At 45.6% G+C, this 25,098-nt stretch overlaps 1 protein-coding gene across 1 annotated transcript in view; it reads right to left on the bottom strand.

The window, feature by feature from the left end:
- LOC140656375 (uncharacterized) overlaps positions 1-25,098 on the bottom strand; it is a 30,499-nt gene that overhangs the window by 4,906 nt on the left and 495 nt on the right. The window contains exons 2-17 of the mRNA XM_072872015.1: positions 24,452-24,618; positions 23,562-23,680; positions 19,035-19,138; positions 18,380-18,494; positions 16,898-17,072; positions 16,176-16,287; positions 15,065-15,171; positions 14,110-14,236; positions 13,440-13,560; positions 12,108-12,193; positions 10,894-11,018; positions 9,580-9,639; positions 5,292-5,358; positions 4,024-4,118; positions 2,246-2,374; positions 642-756 (exon numbers count right to left, since the gene is read on the bottom strand). Of these exons, the coding sequence (XP_072728116.1) occupies positions 642-756; positions 2,246-2,374; positions 4,024-4,118; positions 5,292-5,358; positions 9,580-9,639; positions 10,894-11,018; positions 12,108-12,193; positions 13,440-13,560; positions 14,110-14,236; positions 15,065-15,171; positions 16,176-16,287; positions 16,898-17,072; positions 18,380-18,494; positions 19,035-19,119 (1,519 nt within the window). The 5' untranslated portion in view covers positions 19,120-19,138; positions 23,562-23,680; positions 24,452-24,618. The remainder of the gene's footprint in view (positions 1-641; positions 757-2,245; positions 2,375-4,023; positions 4,119-5,291; positions 5,359-9,579; positions 9,640-10,893; positions 11,019-12,107; positions 12,194-13,439; positions 13,561-14,109; positions 14,237-15,064; positions 15,172-16,175; positions 16,288-16,897; positions 17,073-18,379; positions 18,495-19,034; positions 19,139-23,561; positions 23,681-24,451; positions 24,619-25,098) is intronic.

Genomic DNA, 25,098 nt, shown 5'->3' with positions numbered 1-25,098 from the left:
GTTTCCTTTCCGGTGCTCAGCAATGACGCTGTTGCTTCTGGCTCTGGAGTGATATAATCCGACTTCAGTTTTATTACTCCTCTCAGCTGGTTTTGGAGCCTCTGCCAGGTTTTAAGACCATTGCCTCCTTCTTCAGGATTTGCTTTTAAAGATGAAGGTGTAACTCCAAAGGTTTAGGAAGCCTTGTGAAGGGTCCCCAGCATACCAGGAGAGGGTGGTATGTATTTTATGGGAAGTAGGAGAGAAATCCTCTCAAAAGATGCTTTAGCATTTATTCAGAGAAGCAAACTATATTGCTGCTCAAACTGGCAGAAGCACGCACATTTGTGCTTGCCTTGAGATTAAAGGCAAAGAGAGCAGCTTTCCCTGGCTCTCTGGCAGTGCCCAAGGGCTATAGCACCTACACTATGGGAAATGTGATTTAGCTGCAGAATGAGAAAAACTCAGAGAAAGCAGAAGTGTTTCATCCATTTGAAATAGAGTAGTAGTGTATAGAAAAGAGCGCTGAATAACACGACACATCAGACAATAACTGGGTGTCTCTAGCAAGCAGCAGTGGAGAGCTCTCAGGGTGTGTGGAGTGTCTTGGCACACACGCTCTTAGGAGCTGTTGGGGCCAGGGCTGGGTGAATTCTCCTTACCTGCTAGCTGATGCTCTCTAGCTAGTTGGCAGACATACTGAATAGTGGAAAGAGGCACATTTCCATCAATGCAAACTAGCGGGGCCTGGCACAGGTTCTCCTTGAACTGGGACACCTAGTGAAAATCCAGGACACAGAGTAGAGACACCTTGAGTCATTGCAGGGGGACAAAGTGATTGCTATTCAGACTCGGGATGTAGGATTTTCACTCGTATTGCAGCCCTTAGGTGTAGTCATAAGCCTAAAAGAGTGACTCCCTAAGGAAAATGGATTTTTCCATTTGTCTCATCTCCTCCCCTTCTTCTCCTTCCCCTGCTCCTTGCCATGAAGAGCTGGACTCAACTGGCAGGGCCCCTCCAGCAGAGAAAGGTAGTTGCTGGTCCTCACTAGACTACTTTGGTATCCGTGGGTCAGTCAGAGACCTACAGGGAAAGGAAATGCTGCATTTAATGTCACCGTAGGATTCCCTGTGCTATGCCTGGCTTGACTACGCTTTTGCTTGCTGCGCATGTCATTTAGATGTCCTCTGTGTGCAATGCCTCCTGAGACAGGTTGTACATCACAGTGTTTTACTCCTGGGTCCTACTGAATCGCGTAGGGATGGGCCAGTGGAGCAGTAGTGTGGGGAGCTGCCGTTCCCTCCTTTGGCTCTCTGAGGCTGCTCAACCACTGCCTGAATGCCAGGCCAGTGCTATAGGCACTCATGCAGCATCCCTCCCATGTCTCTGCTAATCCTGGCGGAAAGAAGGGCTGCCAGAATGCACTTTGCAGCAGAAGATTGGTTCAGAGTTTCCACTGGCCACAACTGTTTCGTAAAGCTCAGGAGAATTAATCTGTCATGTAATGGTTTTCTGTGCCAAGGCTTGGGAGAGGCAGGGTGGGGATGGAAGTGGGAGCAATAACCATATTTTTCCCTAGGAGGTCTCCACCTCATGGGGATTCCACTGGTAAGTAAATTGCACTTAACTTCTATGTCACTGTCAGTCATGAAGCACAGGCTTTTGTTCTGTCGACAAAAGAATGAGTAGGGAAGGAGGGTGCAGTGATGGGGCTTTCACTGAATCAGTCCTTAATCACTGCTTCCATTAGCCCTGATGTTTTTAAGGTTTGGATGTGCTGAGCAGCAGTGCCTGTTGATAGAACTCAGCATGTAGAAGCAACAGGGACGGTGGGAAGGGGATGGAACAGGAAAACTTACTTTAACCAAAGTTCTGTCCACTTTTTTTTGTTTTTCCCTAAAGGGGGAAATACCGTTTCTGCAAGTGGACTGGATTTATTGCTGGCTTTAAGATGCCAGAAATTATAGGTTAGCTGGGACTAGTTAAGGAAGAGGATTCTGGCCTACATGTCAGGGGATGATAGCAGTGGTGATACTGTATAGAGCAGAAACAGATAGAAGCTCCATCTGGGTCAGCAGCAACAGAGGGCTCTGGTAGCTTGCCATGCTGCTATCTCAGTGGCCAATGTGAGGGGGTTAACTTTAGGATTTCCCGTGTTCCTCTGCACGCCCACTCCCTCCTGGTACAGCTTCACCAGTTGCCTTCTGTGACACGTCCACACTCCTTCTCCTAAGAAAAAGCTTACAAATCAGATGGTATGCTTACGTATTGCTCTGTTATCTGGTGGTGGATGTCCATATCTCCCAAGGCGATGCTGAGCTCCCCAGCACTAGTGATCACAGCACAGTAAGTGGCTGTGCTCTTCCCCTCCAGCTGAAGGACAGCGCTCATGTCCTAAAACAGGGAGGACAGTTATAAATGGAGCATGTTTCTTTTCCCTGCCACACTCAGCTCATTCTCTCTCTGCGTCCACCTGACTGGTACCAGTGGCCCAGCTTGCTGTTCTCCCTTCAACCTCCCCTCCTCCTTGAGATAAGAAACATTTCAGAGGAATCTTGGTCTAGACAATCCTGGCAGATGGCTATTATTTAATATTGAAACAAATGCCAAAGGTTAAAGCAATCATTTAGTAAATGAGAATGACAGGTCTCTGCCATGCAGTTCCATAGGCTGTATCTCTATTGTAATGGGAGAGTCATCTGCAGAGTGGCTGCAGCACTGCTTGCTCCAGCCATCCATTCATCCATTCCCATAGCTTGTGTGACATTTTGATGGCCTGCTGACATGCTGGGCGTGTCTTGGTGGCACGCTCCAGCTAGCGTTTATGTTAGCTACCTCACTGACTGCACAGCCTGATTTTGAGGGTAGCCTTGGTGCCATTTTTACAGCAGTGTCGCAGACATAGCTATGAGGTGTCCTTCCTCTGTGGGTCTTTTGAATGATCTGCTTAAAGAATTCAGGGCGTTTCTTGGAATATACATGTGGATGGAGAAATGCATTCCCCCCAGTAGTTCACAGGGAAGTTGGAGGTTTTAAGGAAAGGGTCCTCTCCAACACTGGTGGTAATGTGCTTTTGTTACAGGCAAGGATTGCTTGGCAGCTGGCCAGCTAGTCCATCTTCCCTTGGGAGACTGCTTACTTTGATAGCACAAATTGTGCTGTGCTGTGCTGGGTAGAGGAGGGATTATAGACCTGCCGCTATGAAGCCTTTATAAAGCAAAAAGAGTTCATGTTCTTATTGCTTCATTTACTGAGTTGCTCTGGTAGCCAGAACTAAGGCCCCATGTGCTCTATTTGCATACCTAAGGGCACTAATATGCCTTAATGGCCCTGACCAACTTCACCTGGGGTCTCCACCCACATCCCGGCTTGTCTTCAGCCCTGCCTCTTCACCATGGAGGTGCCTGATGCCCTAGGTTAGGGTTGCTCTCCTGGCTTTCTCTGCTCCCTGCTGGGGTGGTGATGATGCTCTGCTTTGCTGCCCCTGGTGAGCTCCTGCTGCTCCTGGCTCCCTGACCTCGGGGGACAAGCCGCTGCTGAAGTTGAGTATTCTTCTGATGCACAGTTAGAGAGGGATGGATGCAGCTATGTGGAGGACCCTACTCCTCTGAACTTGGGAGGTGTCCAGCCTCTGCTCTCAGTTCCAGGTTTTCTCTAACTTATGCTTTACCCAAACCAGGTTGATTTTGTCATTGCTTTGTCCATCATCAGGGTCAGGCTTTGCATATTTCTGGGTGTTCTTAGGCCTTCCTAGAAGTTTTCATAGTTCCTCCTGATTTACCTCTCTTTTTCCTTAAAGCGCCCCTCCGTGGAGTTGAATTCAGACCCCATGCTTCAAACTCCAAACGGTATGTACATTTAGCCTGTGTTTTGGGGGGTGGCTCCTTGCCTTCTAATTGTCTGTAACTAAAGGACCATTGAATTATTCCTACTCTTAGCCTGATGGAAGGTGGCTCTTACGTCTGCCAGGGTTGAGAAGACCTTTCACTCTATGTAATGTCATCACTTCCATGCTTCTGCAGTGCTATTGCTGTGCAATGTACCATGTGGTGGCAGTAGTGCAGGATGGACTCTGAATGTTCATCCTTCCCCATGGCCGATAAAAAGAGAGGAGTCTGTCCAAGACGGCTTAAGCAGTCTAAAAGCAAATGGAAATAAAAGATGTTAATAAATCCATCAGAGTACTGTGAACACAGTGACAGCCTATGCAGGTTGAGTGTCTGTAGGAAAGCCCTCTCCTGGAAAACTTAATGCCCATTAATCCTGGTCTAGAAGGATGTTCAAGATGAAACTCAGCCACAGCTGCTGCAAATGACTGGCTGGGGTTGAGTGGGGTGATCTATGTCTGCCTGCTGCACTGGCACTCGGAATTCTCTGGATTTTTTGGAACATCTGGGAGTGGACGGAAAAAGAAGGGGGAAGAAATTTCTGCACTTCCCTGGCATCATCTCCTTTACCATCACAGGTATGTGGGCTTTCCCACATTGCTTCTGTGCATGGCCTTTCCTGCTGCTGGCCTTCCCACACTGCTGTTCCCACCACGCTATCTTACTAGAACCACTGAATCTGAATGGATTCATGGGAAACCCTTCCTCCTCTCCCTTCAAGTTACCACAAATTATACTTCAGCAGGTGGCATAGGTGGCTCTTTTTTTTCCCCTCAAGCTTCCCCATTTGTGATCTGAAGTGGTAGTAGATTTGTGTTAAGAAGATTTGGGAAAGGTCAAAAAGCTGGAATAATCCTAAAATCTTATTGTAATCTGCCCCTGCTAATTTCAATACCCAAACACTGGTCTGCTGCTGCTTGTGGTGGAGCACCAGGCACAGCGTGATCCCTTCCTGTTGCCAACACCTGTAGCCCTTCTACAGTAATTCCAGCACCTCAGTTCCTCTCATCTGTGGTGCATGGATGATCATCTTTGGATGAGTATCTTTGAATAAGCTTATTCCTTTCAAATTCTTGCTCAAGATATACTTCTATTGTGACTATAACCTGACGTTAATTCAACACTGAGGGCCAGGCTGTTCAGCAGTCATTGGAGATCACTGATACTTATTTAACTTTGATTTGGGGTCACTCTGCTATATACTAGTTAACTTCATATTTGTGGACCTTTCTTTTCCTGACCCCAACTCCCTCCCCTCTTATTTCTTGGAATGGTCCCTGCCTTTTCCAGGCAGTCTGCCCACTGGTATATTGCCTAACATGTCCCAGATATTAACAGCATTCAAGAGCTCCTGCTGCTGAAGGAATACCAAAGGACAAATCACAGCTGGCATGCACCCACAGGAAAACCCAAGCACTAGGCACCTGCCAAGTTTCTTCCAACGCCGCCAAAGGTTCGTCTCACTCTTCCAGCATTTGTTTGCCCACCGCCCTGGAAGAATAAATTGTTAACTGGCAAAACTGGGAGGGCTGCTTGGCATAGATGCCGTGTCTCCATTAACATGTGAAGTTGATGCTGCTGAAATACAGGCCTGCAATTAGGGGGGGCAGAAGCCATCTAGCTACCAGACTGAGAGCAATGCAAGCTTCTGCAGCCCATCTACACACTTCAACCTTGATGACAAAGGCCCACTTCCTAGGAGGGCAGATCAGTTTGGTCCCCCATACGTTGCTATTTTGGTCTTATTTGCTAAGACTTCTTAGAACAATGCTAACGAGTGTTTCAGTCTATACGAGCAGCCCTCTGAATTGATCTGCTCACATCAACGCTGGCAATCCAGAGGAGCTGACCCAGACCTGATGGGCCCTGCAGCTGCCTTCCAGGCTTTTTATTTATTTATTTCTCTTTGAAGGTAAAATTAGATTTGTTACCTTTGCCCGTGTTGCCTCTACTTTACTTGTGGAAGGATCTGTTTCAGTGTCTGAATACTTTTTCACTCACCCTTTTCTTCCCAAACATTTCCCTCATCAAAAATATCCTTCTTTTCCACCTGTGTGGTTATAAACTCCTCTTTTGTCTCTGCCTTCCAATCCTCTGTCCATCTGTCAGTCTGTCACAAACAGCCAAATTGTCAGAACACAGGCAGTCCCTCACCCATCTCCTCCTCCTTCTAATTCTCCTGCCAGAAGAATTACCTCAGTAAATCCTCAGATCTCTTTGGGCTTCATCTGGCTATCAAATAGATTTTAAAGCTCTTGTTTCATAAAATCTTGAAACATATTTTCCATTTCTGAAGACAGCTTGGCACTGGCAGTCATAATGGTCTTCACGGTTCTGGATAATTTGGAGCTTTCAAGAGTGTGTTGAGCATGTGGGTGGCAACCACTGAAGTATGTGCATACCCATACACAGCAGCTCCTGGCCCAGGCTCTCTCTGCCCCATGTTAGCCCAGGTGCACCAGAATACCCCTGCACATACACATTTTTCTTGCTTGGAAACACCATGATCTATCCTAAACAAGTAAATGTATTGCCATCCCACAGTAAGAAATATTCTGCCTCCAACCCATCACTGTTCTTGGGCATTCTCAAAACTCATACTGAAGCTCCCCAAGGACCATTCTTCTTCCCCATCTGAAGCTGTACATCTGTCCTTTACACACAATGCTTTCTTCCACATCCAGCCCTGTGACTGTAAGAGGCTGCTCTCCCATCTAAATATGCTCTTTTATTACTCTCCTCTGACCTCCAGGCTGTTTTTGTTTGCCCTGACTCTCCCCAGTTCTGTAGTCTGTAAGACTTGGTGCTAATTCTTGATGTCTTTGCTTTTCTGTCTAGCAGTTCTTCAAGCCCTGAACTGCTCAGACCACCTGAGCAGAACTGCCTGTATATAAGCAACCTGTGGCCTCTGTCCATCTTCCCACTACTTGTTACTCCTCATTAACCCAAATGCCCCTCCATTACGTTTGCTCGTGCTCCCTGGGAATTGCCACTGGTACTGCCAGGAATGAGGATATTTCCATCTGCAACTGTCTCCTGTTGAGTGTTGCAGATTTCAAAAGCATTGAGCTTAGCTATTTTAACTCTCAAGCTCACTAGCCATAATAGAGGCAGCCAAGGGGGGGGAGGGAAGCAAACCACAAACCCAAAACCCTACTCCAAAGTAAAAAGCAAGGATTCTTGTTTAGGCAAGTGAAACAACATGGCTGTGAACACTGGCCCCTATTTCAATATTAAAAGAGGGTACTAACTGCTGTCAGTAATGAGCACAAACTCTATTTTATGCAGTTCCACTAACTGTTTTTCAAAACGGATGCAGGAATGCTGAAAATACTCATGAGCTCCTTTTATTGTCTGGCATGCTGATCTTCTCTTTTAGTCCCCTGCACATCCCAAAGGCAGCGTTTCAGGTTTTTTATGCCAAGCCTTGCCCCAACAGCAGATGTACCAGCCTCCCACTCAGGGATCTAGCTGTGGGTGACCTCTGCTGTTGTACAACCTCATAGGGCCTAAAAGAAATGAAGATGCTAAATCTCTCTTTAAAGTAGCAAGTGGGTGCAGTGAGAGAGAAACTAGCAGCCTGCTTTTGAAGAAAAATAAATGACTGGCTCTCATCATGCCTTGCTAGCTCAGCTGGTAACTCCAAGGCTGAGCAGTACTTGGGTCTCTCTTCTATGTTGTGTTCAGGTGGGGCTGGCTGAGATGAAAGAACTTAAGATGAAAATGGGCTTGCTGAGGTGATTCGAAATAAGACTGGGATGATGCTTTCTGGCAATGTTTCAGAGAATTGAGAGAGTCTCTGGGACCTTCTTCCATGTCCTAAGAGGTTTGAATTCATAATGTAAAAATGAGACTCTGCTCAACTTCTGGGTATCCTGAGAGTTATAACCATAATGCTTCTTCAGCACCTTTCTCTGAGCAAGACTGTGCATCCTTCTCTGCAGGTCAGATAGTTACTTATAAAGCACTTTGCTTATGGATAGCCTTGAAAGCCATGTGGGAATTACAATCAGGACAGAATACAGCTGCTTTCTTGCTAACTGGGACAGCATGAGGTGTGAGTGGTACCCCAGTGCTCTGCAACAAAACCAACATGCATAAGGGTGGGGCCTGCTGGGTGCTGAGCCCTTTGAAAAAATCTGTCTTTAAAAGCCAAAACAAAGTAGTGCTGTTGGGGGTGCCTTTTCCTCGTGCCTAATCACAGCAGCTGTCAGTAGGAATGTTTTGGCTGTCAGTTCCCGAACCCTCCTGCAGCTTGGCATTTGGGTAGTTGCCATGATGGGCCATCAGCTCTAGGGCTCGCTGCTATACAGAAGGGCAGCTAATGCCTCACTTTTTCATGCAACATTAAAAATCTCCTTTTTCCTTTTCCCCTGTCACCTGTTCCCAGTGGGGTCTATAGCTGCCCTTGGCCCCTCACCGTGCCATGGGTGGTCCGGGGATCTGCACTCACATCTGACATGCCAAGGAGTGGCTGCCCACCCTTGGACATAGCTTAGTTCCTTGCCCTGATAGCTCAGTGTGGGGTATGTATGTTATCAGTTAGATCACAGCTGAAGCAGTTGAACTTTTGGTTTTGCAAGCCTTCATAGCTGATGCTACAGCATGTGTCACTCTTGACCATTATAATACTGCTTGGCCTCTGCCTCTGTATCATCAAATAGCCAAGTTCCTTAAGGACAGCTTCCCTAGCATGTCTTTGCCTACCTGACTGAGAGGTCTTCACAGATTGCCCCATCTGACAGGGCAATTGCTGAGGAGTTTCCTGCCTCAGCAATCAGCATAGAGCAATTTGAGACACCAAACAACTTCTGAGCAAGTTTCACCACCTCAATCTGTAGTACTTCATATATAGCTCAACAAAAATTGTATAAGCCATGCAAATGGCTGTCATTTGCATGGGGAAGTCCCAGGTCTGTTCCACTTTAGCTTCTTGGTTGTTTCTTGGTCAAACCAAATTGAAAGGGAGAGGGTCTGGTGACATGTAAAATGTTCTATGTTTTTAAAGCAATCTTTTTCTCTCTCTCTTTTTTTTTTTTTTTTGGGTGACTCAAACTCTTTGTGACTGAGAAAGTTGGCTTTCTTGTTTAGCTGTAACTGTGTCACTACTGCTTTTCTCAAAGGTTTCTTACCGCTGTGGGTACTCTGCATGGAGACTCTTGCTCCTGTTCATGCCACTTTCCATAACTAAGACAGTCTCGGGCAGCTAGAGCTGGCTCTTACCTGGGGATTTCCTCCCTATAGGGCCTGTCCTTGAATTAGAGGTTGTCCTAGCACAGTGAGGGTCTTCAACCATTGCTTCTAGCTCTTTGCATACGTGGTTCAAGAGTGTCCTGGGCAGCTCTTCTGCTAAAAGAGCTCTTTGGGCTTATGGCATCAGAGAATAGCCCCAAGGCATCTTAACATAGATGTAGAGGCCAGAGTCATATATGGACATTGCAAGGATGATACATTGCTCTGTCCCTGTCTTGAGTGGTAGGGTTAGTGACTCACAGGAAGAGTAGGTCAGTATGTATCACCCCATTGCCCACCTAGGCAACACACCAAATATGCAGCACTACACCTCCCAAGTTTGTGCATGTGTGTGCATATAGACATGTAGATATTGTGCATGGATACCACCTTCCCACTGCCCCCCACTTTGGCTTGGCACTCCTGTAAAAGTAGCTGGAAATAGCAGTGGTGCTAACAAAGCTGCTAAAGATACAGTACCAGGATGACAGGGTTCTGCGCCTTGGCTATAAAGTCAACGTTGATACCTCCAATCACCACCTTTAAGAGGGAAGAAAGAGGTAAAAAGTGGTTGGAAGGACTTGAGAGAAAAGTTTCCAAGTCTTCTTTGCTTTTCCTAGTCACTTTCCCCACCCTCTTGAAAGCTATCTAATTTACAGTGTGAAGGCCTGTGCTTATTTTGGATGGGTAGACACAGGTCTGTACAATCCCAATCAGAAAGAATGGAAATCTCTTCTATATGTTGCTTTCTGAATTATGCCTGCTCATAGCCAGCCCCAGCATGGCAGGTGGGATGTTACTGTGTACACATACGGGTGCTGGTGATTTCTACGTGTGGTGATATAGTAACATAAGAAGCTGCATGGGTCTGGTCATGTCAGTGCCCTTGAAGCCATCTCTCTTGGGACAATTTTTGACATACCAAACCTCAGAAACATTCAAGCACTGCTGTAAAAAAGCAAAGAAAATGGGAAAAAGTGGGCAGAAAAATGCAGTCATTTCTTGCAAGCTCCCAGGAGAAATTGCCATACCCAGTGACACTTTACAAATCACTGTTGTCTTCTCCTACAGAGCCAGAAAAAGCAGTACAGCTCCACAAACAGGAAGTTTCCAGATTCTTTGGGGACATATAGCTGTTTTTTCTCATTCCATCAAATGCTGGGTTATTGCCTCTGGAGTCACTGCCCTCTTTTATGTTGACAAATCCTATTGCAAATGGGTTTTTAAAAATTTTTCAGCTCTCTGAAGACTACCTAAAATAGATTTCCTGTAAATTATGGGGCACACACAAAATCCAAGATAGTGAATAGAGTATTAGGGTTATAATGTATCTCATTTGGGATATGCTGCACCTCTTGTAATTTGGCAATCAGGAGCAGGAGGCCAACAAAAAGAGATATTTATAAAACACACATGGCTCAGCAGCTCAAAATATCTCCACCCACCCTCTTCCAGGTCTACTCCTGTAGTCACAAGTTCCCTGGCACTGACAGCAATACAGTTGAAGTTGTACGTAAGGGCACAATAAAAGGTGATTAAAGTTTTAATGGATTTGATGGTCTAAGACTTAATGGGATTAGGTCACTGTCAGTGTTTATTCCCTGTAAATGTGGGGAGGAGGAGGAGAGGATATTTATCTGAGAAGAATAAAACATACTAAAGAGAGAATGTCTGCCAGTGTGAAGCAGAAAGATCGGTCTCTGGCTGAGTCACCTTTTACTTTTGGGAATAGATATAAATTTATCCTGTGCTGTCAGCAGAGAGGCATTATATGGAGGGCAGCAGGGGACTCACTGGCTGAGGTGGGGTTGTGTCCTCTCGCCGAGGCACATTCCTCTTCCTTCTGGCTTTCTGTAGTTTGCTCAGGGCCACTGCAATGCAGCTGCCCACTCTGGCATTGTTCTGGATCAGAGCAAGGTCTGTTTGGCATTTCTTTGAGGAAAAGAAAAAATACCAGCAAGATCAACCTGTCAGAAGCCTATGTAGGAACTGCCTAGAGGGAGAAAGCAGAAAATACATGCTGTGAGACTTGATAGATTTGATCCCCCTATACCATAATTCTTTGGGGGCACATATGCTGGGTTACAATACTGCATGAACACCCTGAATTTTTAAATTTTTTCATCTTCCTCCCCCTGTGTCCATGGAGAGGAAACCTGTCATCTCCATTTGACAGATAGGGAAGAGAAGCAAAGGCTTCACAGAGAAAAGAGATGGTGAAGTACTTAAACTGGAGCTGAGAGCCTAAAAAAACCTCTGAGGATCTTGGCCAGCTTTTCCAGAACTAGATGCCTAACGAGATTTTTGCCAAGTCTCTCTAAGCCCATTTTTTTATCAATTTCACTGGGAGCAGAGTATCAGAAGCTTTGAAAGCCCCACTTTCTGGCTGCATGCAGCTCTAATATCCAAAAAAAGCCTTTACCAATCTGACCTGACTGACCAGCTATGAGGTCTTCTAGAGGGCTGGCAGCAGGGCCTGGACATGAACCTGGCTCTCCCAGATCCTATGTCAGCATCCCAGCCAGTAGATCTGCCTTTTTCTTGCCTGTGCAAGAGGATTGCTGCTCACCCAGGGGTATTTTCCTTCTAAGTTTCTCTTACTCTGCACCCGCATGAAGAGTTGGATAAGGTGGTGTGATGTACAACGCAGTGTTCTATGAAGCCCAGGCATCTTCCAGTGTGCAACCCCACCATGGGCAACAGTGTCCGGAGACTCCATCATGGAGCAGGCAAGCTCAGGGATCAGATGTGAGGGATCTCTTTGGGCTCTGGACCACCTGCTGTCTGTGCTGGCCTCCAATTTTTAATGCAAAAGTGGATGAGGACAGTCAGGGTGCTCCTGAAAAAGCAGGATGCAGTCTCTAAGCTCTCATCTGTTTGCAGTTACTGAAGTGTTTACCCCTTGCTAGACTGTCAATAAAGTGACAGTGTTTTCCAGCAAGCATTATCAGAAAAGATACGAAGTAAACTGGAGTACTTTTTTTTTCCCCCATTCAGTAAAAGGATACTGGAGTCCAGCGATTTCCCATCAGTTAATTCATTGATCTTCTGTAACATAAAAGGGGTCAGTTCTTTGCCTGTGATCCCTTTGGACCTGCAAATGTAAAGAAAATGCCTCCAGATGAGAAGGCCAGTTCTGTTTAATACCTATGAATGATATCTATCAATGATCTGGACGAGGGGATCGAGTGCACCCTCAGTAAGTTTGCAGACAACACCAAGTTGGGTGGGAGTGTTGATCTGCTTGAGGGTAGGAAGGCTCTACAGAGGGGTCGGGACAGGCCGGATCAATGGGTCACGGCCAACTGTATGAGGTTCAACAAGGCCAAGTGCAAGGTCCTGCACTTGGGTCACAACAACCCCATGCAACGCTGCAGGCTTGGGGAAGCGTGGCTGGAAAGCTGCCTGGTGGAGAATGACCTGGGGGTGCTGGTTGACAGCTGGCTGAATATGAGCCAGCAGTGTGCCCAGGTGGCCAAGAAAGCCAACAGCATCCTGGCTTGTATGAGAAAAAGTGTGGCCAGCAGGACTAGGGAAGTGATTCTCCCCATGTACTCGGCACTGGTGAGGTCGCACCTTGAATACCATGTTCAGTTTTGGGCCTCTCACTACAAGAGAGACATTGAGGTGCTGGAGCGTGTCCAGAGAAGGGCAACGAGGCTGGTGAAGGGTCTGGAGCACAAGTCTTATGAGGAGCAGCTGAGGGAACTGGGGTTGTTTAGCCTGGAGAAAAGGAGGCTGAGGGGAGACCTTATGGCTCTCCACAACTACCTGAAAGGAGGTTGTAGTGAGGTGGGGGTCGGTCTGTTCTCCCAGGTAACAAGTGATAGGATGAGAGGAAATGGCCTCAAGTTGCGCCAGGGGAGGTTTAGCTTGGATATTAGGAGAAATTTCTTCACCAAAGGGGTTGTCAAGCATTGGAACAGGCTGCCCAGGGAAGTGGTTGAGTCACCATCCCTGGAGGTATTTAAAAGACGTGTAGATGTGGTGCTTAGGGACATGGTTTAGTGGTGGACTTGGCAGTGTTAGGTTAACAGTTGGACTCGATGATCTTAAAGGTCTTTTCCAACCTAAACAATTCTATGATTCTATGGCTGATCTGAAACAGCATCAGAGGATAAGCACTGCTGCTAGCAGATACTTTATCTCCATAACCACATCCCATAAAATGTCCTGTCAACAAGCTTCAGGTAAGATAAAACTACAGTGGAAAGCATGTTGTGGGCTCACCCGTGCCCAAGGTTAAGCTGTGCTACAGCCCCTGCAGCAGCATCCCTGAAGTCGTTTACTTCCCCAAGACCAGTGGGTGAGCAAAGGATAGGGCTTAGGTTGCTTCTCACCTGGCTTCGCTGAGAGCTTGCTGGATGGCCTCTTCGATGACCTGGCCTGAGACAGCTTGCTCCTGGGGACAGGGCACTGCTATCAGCACCCCGCTGCTCAGGCCTAGCCCCATAGCGCCGGCTGGGAGAGGACAGGAAGATTGTTAGCAGTTCTTGGATAAACTAAATGCTGAAGGAAAAGGATAGATGAGAGTGGGCGTGGGGTGAAGGAACCCACAGCGCTGGAGCTGTGGGTTCTTAGCTGACCCAAGGACAGGGTCTGTTCCAGCTACCAATCAATTTACATCTGCCTATTTATTTTGAGTCTGCCTGTACAATAAAAGGGGCAAAGAATTTTTTTTTTTTAAAGAAAACTGATTCCACTTCTGAAGGCCCAGAAGCTGTTTTTGTAAACACATTAATATAAGTGTTCCCTCCACTTCACCGGTGTGAACAAAATGTGTATAAGCATGCCAAGGTGGCTGCAGCTAGCTAAAAAACTTGCTGTAAAGGCTGAACTTCCTTGCTACTTTAATTTCTAGGCACTGAAGCAGGAATGGGGGAGGTGCGATGGCTTGTTTTTCAGGACAAACTGTTTTCCAAAGTTAAAAAACAGAGGGCCTCATCCGAGGTGATTTTTGTGTCCCTCTTTTCCAGGGTCCTACATGGGCCTTTCCCTTCTGAAACACACCAATGAGTTCAGCTGCCTCCTCTTCATCCCGGACATGATATGGTGCCTGGAAGCCGCTCTGGCGTGAGAAGAAGGCTGGGAATTCCCTTGACTCTCCAAAGGCAGCCACGCAGACTCCCTGAGTCTCCTGCAGCAGTGGAGGCGAGACAAGCAGGTAATCAGTGGAGGGAAAGGGGACCCACCAAAAGAATGGGACTTTTTCCTTCTAACCAGCTAGAAACGGCCTTTAGCACAGGGTTTGGTTATTTTTATACATCCCATTCTATTCTGTTCCATCACCAACACTTTTCAAAGCAAAGAGCCAGACATTGTAACTGGTTAGACAGAATCTGGCTTACTGAGACACAGGAGACGCACACGTCCTCTGCTTGTGCTCAGAGCTGATCAAAAGCCATGCAGCTGTCATTAGCGCAGTACTGAGTCCAAGGTAACAACCTGGGATCTGAAGATATGTCATGAGCTGACAGGAATACAAATGAGTTGTGTTTGTGATTGAGAAGTATTGATGTTGGCTGTCACCTGAAGTGCTGGCCCTGGTAGTTTCCAACATAGTAAACCTTAAAAAGTGACTCTACTGAAAATCATCTTGATTCCCATTTTAATCCTGATTTTATTTTAGTGTTTGATGGATCTAGCTTGCCTGATCCAGCAATTCTGGAGCCTTGTCCCAGAAAAGCAAGTCCAAGGCCAAAGGAAGAGGGTATGGATAGCGCTGCCTTTGGCCGCAGTTGGAACAGCTGCTGAAAGAGCCCCTTGGCTGTGGATAGATTTATGTTAGGGAGCAGCCCCGTGCTTGTATAGCTCCAGGACCAGAGAACTGTACATATGGCTTCACATCCTCTCAATAGTAATTTCTAAAAATCTTAGGCTTAATACCTACCCCAACACCATTGGGCATTCTGTACACAAAGTACAACATTATCTGCTTTCAGGCTCAGGAGCCCATGCTACCTACCAGATATTCCAGTGTCCTGCCAATATCAAGGATAGACTTGACTCCTGCAGATACAACAGCAACCGGAGTTCGTCCTAGCTCTGTCAAGTCAGCACTCACATCCAGAGCTGTCAAGGGACAAGCAGCCATTGTGTTGGTGATTGTGTTGTACTCCAAGCTGATGTGATCTGCCCTCTTAAAACGCCATAGCTGCCTGGGATGCCACCGCCTGCTTTTGTAACCACTTAGATCCACAAACAAATATTACAGGTTTAGATCGTGCCTTTAGGTGTTGAGATTGAAAGAGATATTAACAAAAATAAGTCAAATGGCTTAGGGCAGAGGTGCAGCCTTGCACTGTATCTCTCGGCTCTTTGATCACATTGATAAACAGCATGCAAAAATTTGGTAGAAAAGAAAGAAGAAAGTGTTATGCAGCAAGGACAAAGTTCAAGGAGATGGAATAGAGTTTAAGTAGATTTTGATTTTGGTATTGACGTAACTGGCAAAAAAAGCACCACAGGAGCTTTGCTGACCTCAGGAGGCTGCCTGGTCTGGAATTTACATCACAACTGAAAGGGATGGCATCCAGCAGGGCAGTGCACTTACACTATGCCTGGAATCTATATGGCTAAGAAGAGAAAATGTACTTAAAGGTCACAAACTACACTGCCAAGGCTGGGCCGTTTTCCAGAGAGGAGCACGCACCTCTAACACGGACCATGGCCTAAGTCTCTTTTGTCATGAGACTCTCCTTCTCCTCAGCTGAGAGACAGTCTATAACAACACTGTGCTCGGTAGCCAATATCGGGTTATCCAGCCATTACAAAGTGGGAGAGGTACAATCAGCTCCTGTTGCACCAGCAAACAATCTCCATATAACCCCGTGTAAGCAAAGGATAAAGAGAAACTTCCACCCTCTTAACAACTGGCCAGTGCTCAAGAGGAATATTTTGAAGCTTCTGGAAAGGAGACACTGGGGAGAAAACAACCATAGTACGGTCAAGAAGAATGATAACTTTACTCTTCTGAACAGACAGTTACTGTAGGACAGACTGGGAAAAAAGAAAAAGATGGAATTAAATAAAACAGTAGCAACATAGAGAAAAGTAGAATGTATTTGTTTTCTTACTGTCCTCTCCTCCCCGATGGACACCTCCTATGCCACCCGTCACAAACACGGGGATTCCTGCTTTGTGTGCGGCAATCATTGTTCCGGACACGGTAGTGCCACCGGACAAGCCCTGTCAGGGGACAGACAACCAGTCACAGTCAGCACCCAGGGTGACACAGAGAATACCACATGTGGGCAGCTATGGTTGTGGTCTGACACGCAGCAATGTCACAACAGCCTGCTGTCACTAGCTGACAAGTGAAATTCTGACACAAATATTCTATTGGGCAAAAATGCAGAGGAATCATTGTCCCTGCTACGTAAGCCGTTCTTGCCCTGATGACAGAAAAGGCCTTTGTTCTCCAGGGCTTTCCAACCAGAAGGCTTCATGGGCAGCTAGTGTCACCTTAAGCTGTTACCTTAAGCTCAGGATGGCCTGTGTGTCACATAGTTTACATGTAACATGATGATGCCTTATCATGCCAATAAGAATATTCTTAGCCAAGTGCTCATGGCTTGCCAGCCAATCCAGAATGATTTTTCAGGAGCCCTATTTCATGGCTGCTATTCCCTTACTCTGTTGTATTTTGACTCTAGGTAGGACCATGTTTGAGCTTACCATTAAGATACCACTTCACATTATATTTTCAAGAGATTTCAAAGCTGCCTGGCTTGAAGCTGGAGAACACTATACTATTGCTGTATAGAAAACACCGCAATAGAAAGTCTGCATACCATACCTGACTGAGGACAAAAGGTAGATCTCTCCGAGACACTTTAACTACATTTTCACTGCTTGCCAAGAATTCAAGTTCCTCGTCTGTGAGTCCCACATGGATTCGTCCCCTTAAAATACCTACAGTGGCTGGCACTGCTCCATTTGTTGTTACAATTTCTTCCACCTCTCTGGCCATACTAGAATAAGATAAACAAGACAACAATCGCAAAATTAGTGAGGCAAACAATCAGACAAGAAAACTGCCATGTTTGATGGCCATCAATCCCAGTTTCCAGTTTTATACAATTCTTGTGATTTCAGCTAAGTCCAGTTCCTCTTCTGTATCTTCCTAATGGCAGAAGTCTTTGCACTTGAATTTGCCTAAGTGCAGCGTTCCCGTTTTCGGGACAGCAATGTCCAAGGTCTGTGCTTCATTTTTGAGAAAAATCACTTGGTTTACAGGCAAATCTGGTTGTACAATAGACTACTGAAAATAGGGATATTCTCAAAATAGGACCTGTCTGTATCTATTACCCGTTACTTCTCTGAGATCATAGACCTTCACAGAAACCCTAGGTAATTCAAGCCCTGCTCAAATGACCAGGACGTATTTTTCACAATACAGGCAGTTAGATATAGAGTAACAACCATGTCAAAAAGCTGCAGCCTGAGGATAACCTAGGGCTGCAGACCAGGTCTTTCTAAGCTTCACAGGTTTTATACTTGATCATTCATACACTATTCTTTTCAAGAGCAGCTTCTTCTCCCTTTCTGAGCTATCTGTACATATGCTAGGCAATCTTTAACTACTGAAACTACCTCCTCCCCAAAACCGAGTTTTTAAAGCTTCATTCTAAGACAGCATGTCAGGCAGAATAATGGCCAGGTAAAAAGCAAGATGGAAAATCAATACCAAAACCTGCCTGTGCTTTCTGGAAGCAAGGATGGAGGGGAGAGTGCAGTGATTTCTGGCACTGTAACTCAATGAAACACAAGTCTACCGAACATCAATAAATAAAGGGGGGGGTGGGGGTGTTCTATGCAGGGTACAGAAGGCAGCAAGAGGGACCAGCAGCTCTCACAGTAGCTGCTCTGAGCAGCACTAAGGAACAGATTTCACTATTGTGTTCCGATCCTTTTTGTATTACAAAAGATATACCAAAAGAAACTGCAGAGTGTTTTCAATGTCTGTACAAACTACGCAGCTGAAAAGGCTGGTAGCGCTCTCTCAGAGCAAGTGATGACATTACCTGCTGCCACATTTTAAAGGAAGCCAGAAATTTAAGGTGTTGGATAAGGAGATAAATAGGTACTCCATATGTGTCCTTAGAAGTCCAAATACAATTGTTTTACACCAGAGCTCATATTCTGCATGCCTAGCAACCTGACATTTCCATTTGCTCTTACAAGGATTTTGGCTTGACCAAGAATACTGATACCGATCCACCAGTTATATGCCTCGTTCTTACAACTTTATTGAACGAGGAACATCAAAATCCACCACCTCAGATTCTGAGGATAGGCCATGCCATGTGTAATGATGGTGCTTTCCAAGGCTACGACTGGTCTCCCCTCCATCAGGGCTTCCTGTACGGAGGGCTGAATCCTGACATAAGCACCTGGGAATAAACACAGAAAAGTGAATTATTTGTGTGGGTATTTGCAGTAACTACAGAGCTGTTTTATAAAAGGCAAAATGTCATCATCACAATAAATTTATCTCCCTCTTCAGCTGTTCTTTGGGGTGAATTCACAAATAACTTCATGAAGACTAAAGCTGTGTTTTATGTAAGTGAAATATCTGCAAAATATCTCTACTATTAATATGAATAATAATCCTCATCATCATCACTGAGTGTTCCGCTGCCACCATTTTTGCAGCTATGTAGTCATTGGCTCCAGTAACATTACTTTAAATTAACATTACTGTGAACAAACTAAGCCCTGCAACAATGCCCACAGAATAGGTTTTAAAAGAGTGGAAACACCAAGGATACCATAGTAACTCAATATATTATAAGACTTTCATGCATCAAGACTATTGTTGCTCTTTGCTTTGCTGCCAGTACGTTGCCAGTACACTGCCAGCAAGATCCCTGCTGCATTCAGATTAGGAAAATGTTTTCCACCCAGGAGCTGTTTCAGAATACACTACTCACCATGCAGAAATCTTCTCACCTGGGTGGTCCCACACGCCACAGCAGACACATGTCTTCCCAGGCTATAGGTTATCTTCCTAATCATCTTGTGCACGTGGATGGTCCTGAGTTAACAAAAGTCAGGTAAAAATGAAAGTAGTATTTTAGCAATGATGTGACCCTGTGAAGCTAAACACATCATCTCTTGCCTTGATCTTGGAAGGTAAACAACCTTTGCCCAGGAGATTGCCTGGAGACTCCTGGTGTTTCAAGCATGAGCCAGGGTGTCAAAGCAAAACGTTAAGCTGCAGAAATGGAGTTGGAAGATTTCACCTGGCCCAGTCAGTGCTAAACTGAAATTGTGGTGGAGCAGACGAAAGGATGAGGAGTAATGAACTAGAGAGAGTTTAGAAGTAGACAACCTTTTAATTTCCAAAGCTACTTGCTCATCACAAATGGCAGGCTCAGCCGCTGCCACCTCCAACCTGAAAGATCACAAGGAGAAATCTACAAGGCGGATGCAGGCAGAGGAATGCTATAAAGAGATGAATCTGGTTTTTGCCGGTGTCTAGGAGGAAACAAGCAGTTCAGTAAAATAAAGAAAGGAGCTGAGAACGGTAAACCAGACTGCAACTACAAGGAGGAAAGAGCAGCTTTCCCTAGAGCCGGGACTGCTTTATGTAGGCTCACGTTACATCATCCTTCTTAGTGCAGAGCCTTGGAAGCAGAGTGGCAATTCAGCCCCGGCAACAAACTCCAGAAACTCCTCTGGTCTCTTAGCAACTCCTATTCACTTTAATTAAATTCATTTCCAAACAGAGAAAGAGGGGGAGAGAGCTGTAAAGGTTAAGAGACTGGCCTGGTCTGGGCTTCAGGGCAGTTTCACTCAATGCCTGGCTGCTTCACATATTTTCCCTGGGCATTTGGCCATATCCCTCCAGCCTTTCTATTCCTCACCCCTTCACCAGGAGGAAAGGATTGCTTTCTTCAGTCCTTTGTACCTATTGTTAAATTAGATGGTAAATTAATTAGAATACAGTACTGTGTTCAGAACATGGCTCTGATGTCAGTACAGTGTGTGACACGACAGCTATACAGAACCATCTTACACCCAGGAAGAGGGGTTTTTTGCCCAAATCTAAAGGCTTCAGCTATACAGGACAGCTTGGACTGTGTAACATAGGAAAAGAGGGACTGGTTCTGCTAGACATCTCAAGCTATCAAGACAGACATTGTCATAAGAAGCAATACACACCTGACCAAAACTGTAAGACTTTTTTCCACTTTCCAAATCCTTTTAAAGACAAAAGTCTTAATTAAGTTTATGGAATCATGTCATGACACAAAAGTGGCAAAAGCTCTTACTTCATGCTTACAACCTCTGCCTATGTAGTGGTAAGCTCAGCAGCTAGCAGCCTGATCGGTTTATGCAAATGTTCCGGTATCGCTCCGTGTGTGTGTGTGTGTGTGTGTGTGTGTGTGTGTGTGTGTGTGTGTGTGTGTGTGTGTGTGTGTGTGTGTGTGTCTGTGTGTGTGTCTGTGTCTGTGTCTGTGTCTGTGTCTGTGTCTGTGTGTGTCTGTGTCTGTGTGTGTCTGTGTGTGTCTGTGTGTGTCTGTGTGTGTCTGTGTACACACCCCTTGCTCTCCAGGGCAAAGTCAGCTTTGGAATAAATTCATGAAGCCAACAAGGTTACGCCAAGGATTGGTTGAGCTGCTCGAGTTGTGCTCTGAATTTTAACAACCCCCCAAACTCTAAAGCACAACAGCCAGGAGTGCCCAAGCTGTGCTGGCCGGTGGATAAAAACCAGCTGGTCACCGCCTGAAACCCAACACGGATTAGCTGATGTTCGCTGGAAACTCAGCCAACATTCAGCCTGAGCTGGCTGAAAGACTTTTGAAGCTTGGCAAGTTTTGCAGCGAGACCCGTCCGACCTTTCGCCTTGTAACGAAACTTTGCAGATTCCTCGTGCAAGTTTCAGGCAGCTCTAGCATAGACCGGCTTTCCTCCCTCCTCCAAAGCGTCCCTGCTTGCCTCCCCTCGTGATCGATCTGGCGCATCTGACCTCATGGAGCAATGGCCTGGCCTGTCTCTTACCTCTGGGCGTCTGTCTCACGTAGGGAGGCTGGGTGGGTACTGGAGCAGTGCCTGGGCAGCCCTGGGAGAAGGCAGGAGGAGGGGGGGCCGGCAGCAGCATGGGGGTGCGCAGGCTGGCGCTTCTGGCTGAGAGAGCCCATTTATTATTAACCACAGGCGCAGCTGAGCTCTGCAACTGCTCGCTGCCTGGGGTGCAGGGGGCCATTTCACGACGGGGCGAGGAAAGCTTCTGTGATTATTTTTGTTCACACGGTGCCAGATTTTCCCCTCACTTTTTAAAAGACTTTTCTCATTTTTCACATTCCTTGGCTGTTAGATTTTTTGTTTTTAATCGGTGAATTCATTGCTCACTAAAACAATGCCTCTGCAGACTGAGCCCCTTTGTACTTATTCCTAAAAAGCAGAGGAATTGCATTCATGCCTCCCCCACAACTTTGCCAAATGCAGCTGTTAAGCTCTTTCTTCTCAGGGTAAGAGCTCTACCCAGCTCTCGGCCTTCCCAGCGAGGAAAGCTGTAGGTCTAAAGACAGTTGTGGCGATACTCTGTACAATGCAGACACCTGGCTACGCCGAGAACACAAGCTGAGTTCACAGAGAAAAACTATCATAGTCTCCTACTGTAAAGACAATCTATTCTAGCAGTTCTAGGGTGGCTTTGAACGAGGACTTTGAACTTAATAGATCTTTGTCCCCTCATAAAAAAGCCATGATACTTTGAGATCTAATGCACTGGTATTACGCATGTTTCGATTTTATATTCTGCAGAAAATATCAGAGTTCAGAGTTAAATGACTACCCATGAAGGAATTGATTTACGGGATAAAAGACAGACATGATTCTATGCAGCTTCCATGCATAACATAAAACTAGCTAAAGTAATTGCTAATGTATTGCTGAAGTAATCAGTGTCAGGGAACTGATTTTACTGCAATCCATTAATCAAGAAATTGTAAAACATAGGTTGTTAAAGCAGTATCTGCACTTCCCACTTGTCCCTTTCAAAAGAAGTTTCTTGCAACTTTTGTTTAACTCAGCCAGTAATTAATGCCATCTTATTTTCTACATCCTTCCAATCTTTTCAACTAAACACATTCAAGGAAACTTCAAACAAAGCTTGCTAAGTTACAAAGACAATCCACCTCTGACTTCTGCTATGCAGTCTGCAGGGAATTTAATTGCAGGAATGATAGATTGCATCCTCCAGGAATGATAGATACCATAAATGGATGCTGAAGATTTGTGAATGGTATCTTCTTCCTGGGGGGATGGGTAGCTAGATGTATTGAAAAGAAAATGTGTAGCTAAAATTATATTTTTTTAAAATATACACAAATTATAATGACATCATTTTACTTTCAATTAGATCTATTTGGAAAGACTGCAGTACTGTAGGAACCTATCTGGGCTATCACATTTTTGGCATGCTACAGGACGAGATGATTTAGTAATCAAGCTGGTCACTGAGTTTCCAACTCTAAAGATCAAGATCATCTCAAGATGATCTTATGCAGTGGGCACCCAGTTAAGTCTGCCGTATCAGATAAGTCAGGGGTAAGAGCGTGTTGCTTGTTTTGCCATTTTTCTCCTCAAACCAAGGGGAAAACCAGCCTGTTGGATTTCTAGCTCAGCTTTCCAATATGACCCTGTAGGTCTCTGAAACAAAACAGGGCCGCTCAAGCAGCAACTCCGAGGGCACTCCTGCAGTCTTGTGCACATCCCGGCTTTTAGATTTGTCTTCTGGGTGAATGAAATATGAAAATAATCATGCTAACAATGAAAATAAGAGCTTATATGAGCAATTTTCAAGGGCTAACCCCATCTTTTGCTCTACTAGAAAAGCCACTGAGGCTTGCTAAACCAGGAAGAGAATGGGCCAGTTTGATACTGGCTAGCTCCTGAGAGGCAGGCTGGCCGTGCTGTTCCCAGCATGTTTCTGGAATGGGATACATGGCTGATGATGGTATAGGGGCTAGGGTGACAGGACCACAGTGCATAGGTGATTGGGAGAAGAGAAAGCCCCAGAGAACTGCTGGAGATAGTTTTTGTAGGAAACTATGGGGCCTGCATAGAACTCGCTCCTCTGCTTGCTGCAGCATTAGCTGACTTTCTAGTCCTGTCTACCTGCAGTGACCCAGAGAGCTTGCTGCTGGTACTTCCCCCTCCGGGCCTCAGAAGTAGAGGTTAATATTAAACAGATTGCTGGGTAAAATGGGAGCAGCTGGGAACAAAGAAATCGCCATGGCAAATTCCTACTGCCTGCTGGGAGCCGGGCCCTTGGGCCACCCTTGCATTTTCATCTGTGAGTGATTCCTACCCGAGTTACTATCTCCTCTGAAACCTTTTCTCTCTCAGGGGCGTTATTACTGAAGGCATTAGGGAAATGAGAAGCTCCACATTAATTTTGTCACATTGGCACGTCTGCCTTGGGACAGTGTTTTCCTTTCCCCTTGTACCTGATTTGTAAGAGTCTATTAACCTGCAGCAGTTCTGCGAGCTGGAATGCGCTTATTGGTGTCTCTCTGTGGTGAAGCTTGCTTCTAGGCTGCCAGTATCCAAGAGATGCACTAGGGACCTGCAGAATCATACAGAACACACTTATTTAACCATTTATTTATTTTACCTTTGTGTGAACTGTGGTGCCTGGAACTGGCTGTCTTGCCAGGGCTGCTATGTAAGGCAACAATCTAACCAATACAAAGGCCTGACGAAGTTGCTCTTTAGTGATTTAACCTGTCTTTGGAGGCTTACATCCTTGCACTTTTATCAGCAGATTTTCATAATTGTTCTAATGGTTCCACAACAACTTTCCAGATTATCTTAATGGCTTGGTGATAAAGTATTAGATTAATTTCTTTTTTTCCTAATATGAAGTATTTTTTTCTCCAGCTGTTTCTAACAGAATGTAAGACTGAACATACAAACCTGGTCTGGTTTTTGAACTTATGTTTCAGTGTTGAACATTGTATGAAAAATGCTCTGAGATGGAATCAGGTGTGGAAAATAAGTTTCTTCTTATTAATACGAACTTTTTAAAAAAGGTATTCCTGATTCTCATGGCTCAGTTTTCCATTGAACATCCTGGTGTTCTCATAACAGTGACTTGTGGAACCAAATTTATGAACTAGCTAGCACTGATCACTGTGCTGCTGCTCCCGACTACCAGTGCAGCATAGAGAACCTGGATCAAGGTCTTTACTGATGCCAGCTCCTTATCTTGGGTGAAGGTTCGTCTTATACAACCGACCACGTTCATTCCCAAGATCTAAACATCTCTGTGCCTGGACCTCTGTCCACTGAATCGTGTGAAGTTCAGCTTTTGGCAATCTTTTTTTTTGATGCATACCTTCACCTTGGTTTGAAGTTTGTTACAATCTGTGTATTTCACCACCTTTTACTTTAGAGTTCTGTTTCCCTAGGTCACGGCTCTGCATACTCCAGAAGATGCCAGCAAGTGCATTCACGTTACCTCAGGTCATTCGAGGGCACTTAAAGTCATTGTTTCAAGGCAACCTGAAAACAGATTTAGCTCTTCTGACGTCTCTATTGCACTTCCTGAAGTCCTGCCATCCTGGGATGGTGTCCTACTGTCTACTTTTAGAACAAAGGCTTAATGTCAGTATTTTCTGAAGTGACTGATAGCTTAGATATGTTTGATTTTTTAATGTATTTTCAAATAGATGTGCATCAGTAACACTGCACTAACAGACTTCTCTCTTCACCTTGCCCCTGCATCCCTGTCTGTCCCTCTGCCTTTTTGGGTCGTGTCTAGTACTCTTGGCAGTAGGAAGACAAGGACACGATGCAGATCAGGCAAACAGTAGTTTCACAACCAGGATTTATTATGGCAGAAGGACATGATGTTTCTCATCCCAAATTAGCAGCACTGAGCTCTCTGGTGGCCTTGTGCCAATTTTCGGTCTGGGCTTTTGAGGCGCCACTGGCTCGTTTTTTCTTCCCTCCCCCCCCCCCGCAGTCGGCACCACGTTGCCG

This window comes from Ciconia boyciana, chromosome 1 (genome assembly GCF_034638445.1).
Source record: "Ciconia boyciana chromosome 1, ASM3463844v1, whole genome shotgun sequence".
Taxonomy (NCBI): Eukaryota; Metazoa; Chordata; class Aves; order Ciconiiformes; family Ciconiidae; genus Ciconia; species Ciconia boyciana.
Note: the sequence above shows the minus strand (reverse complement) of the source record. Positions and strands in the feature narration are given on the sequence as shown.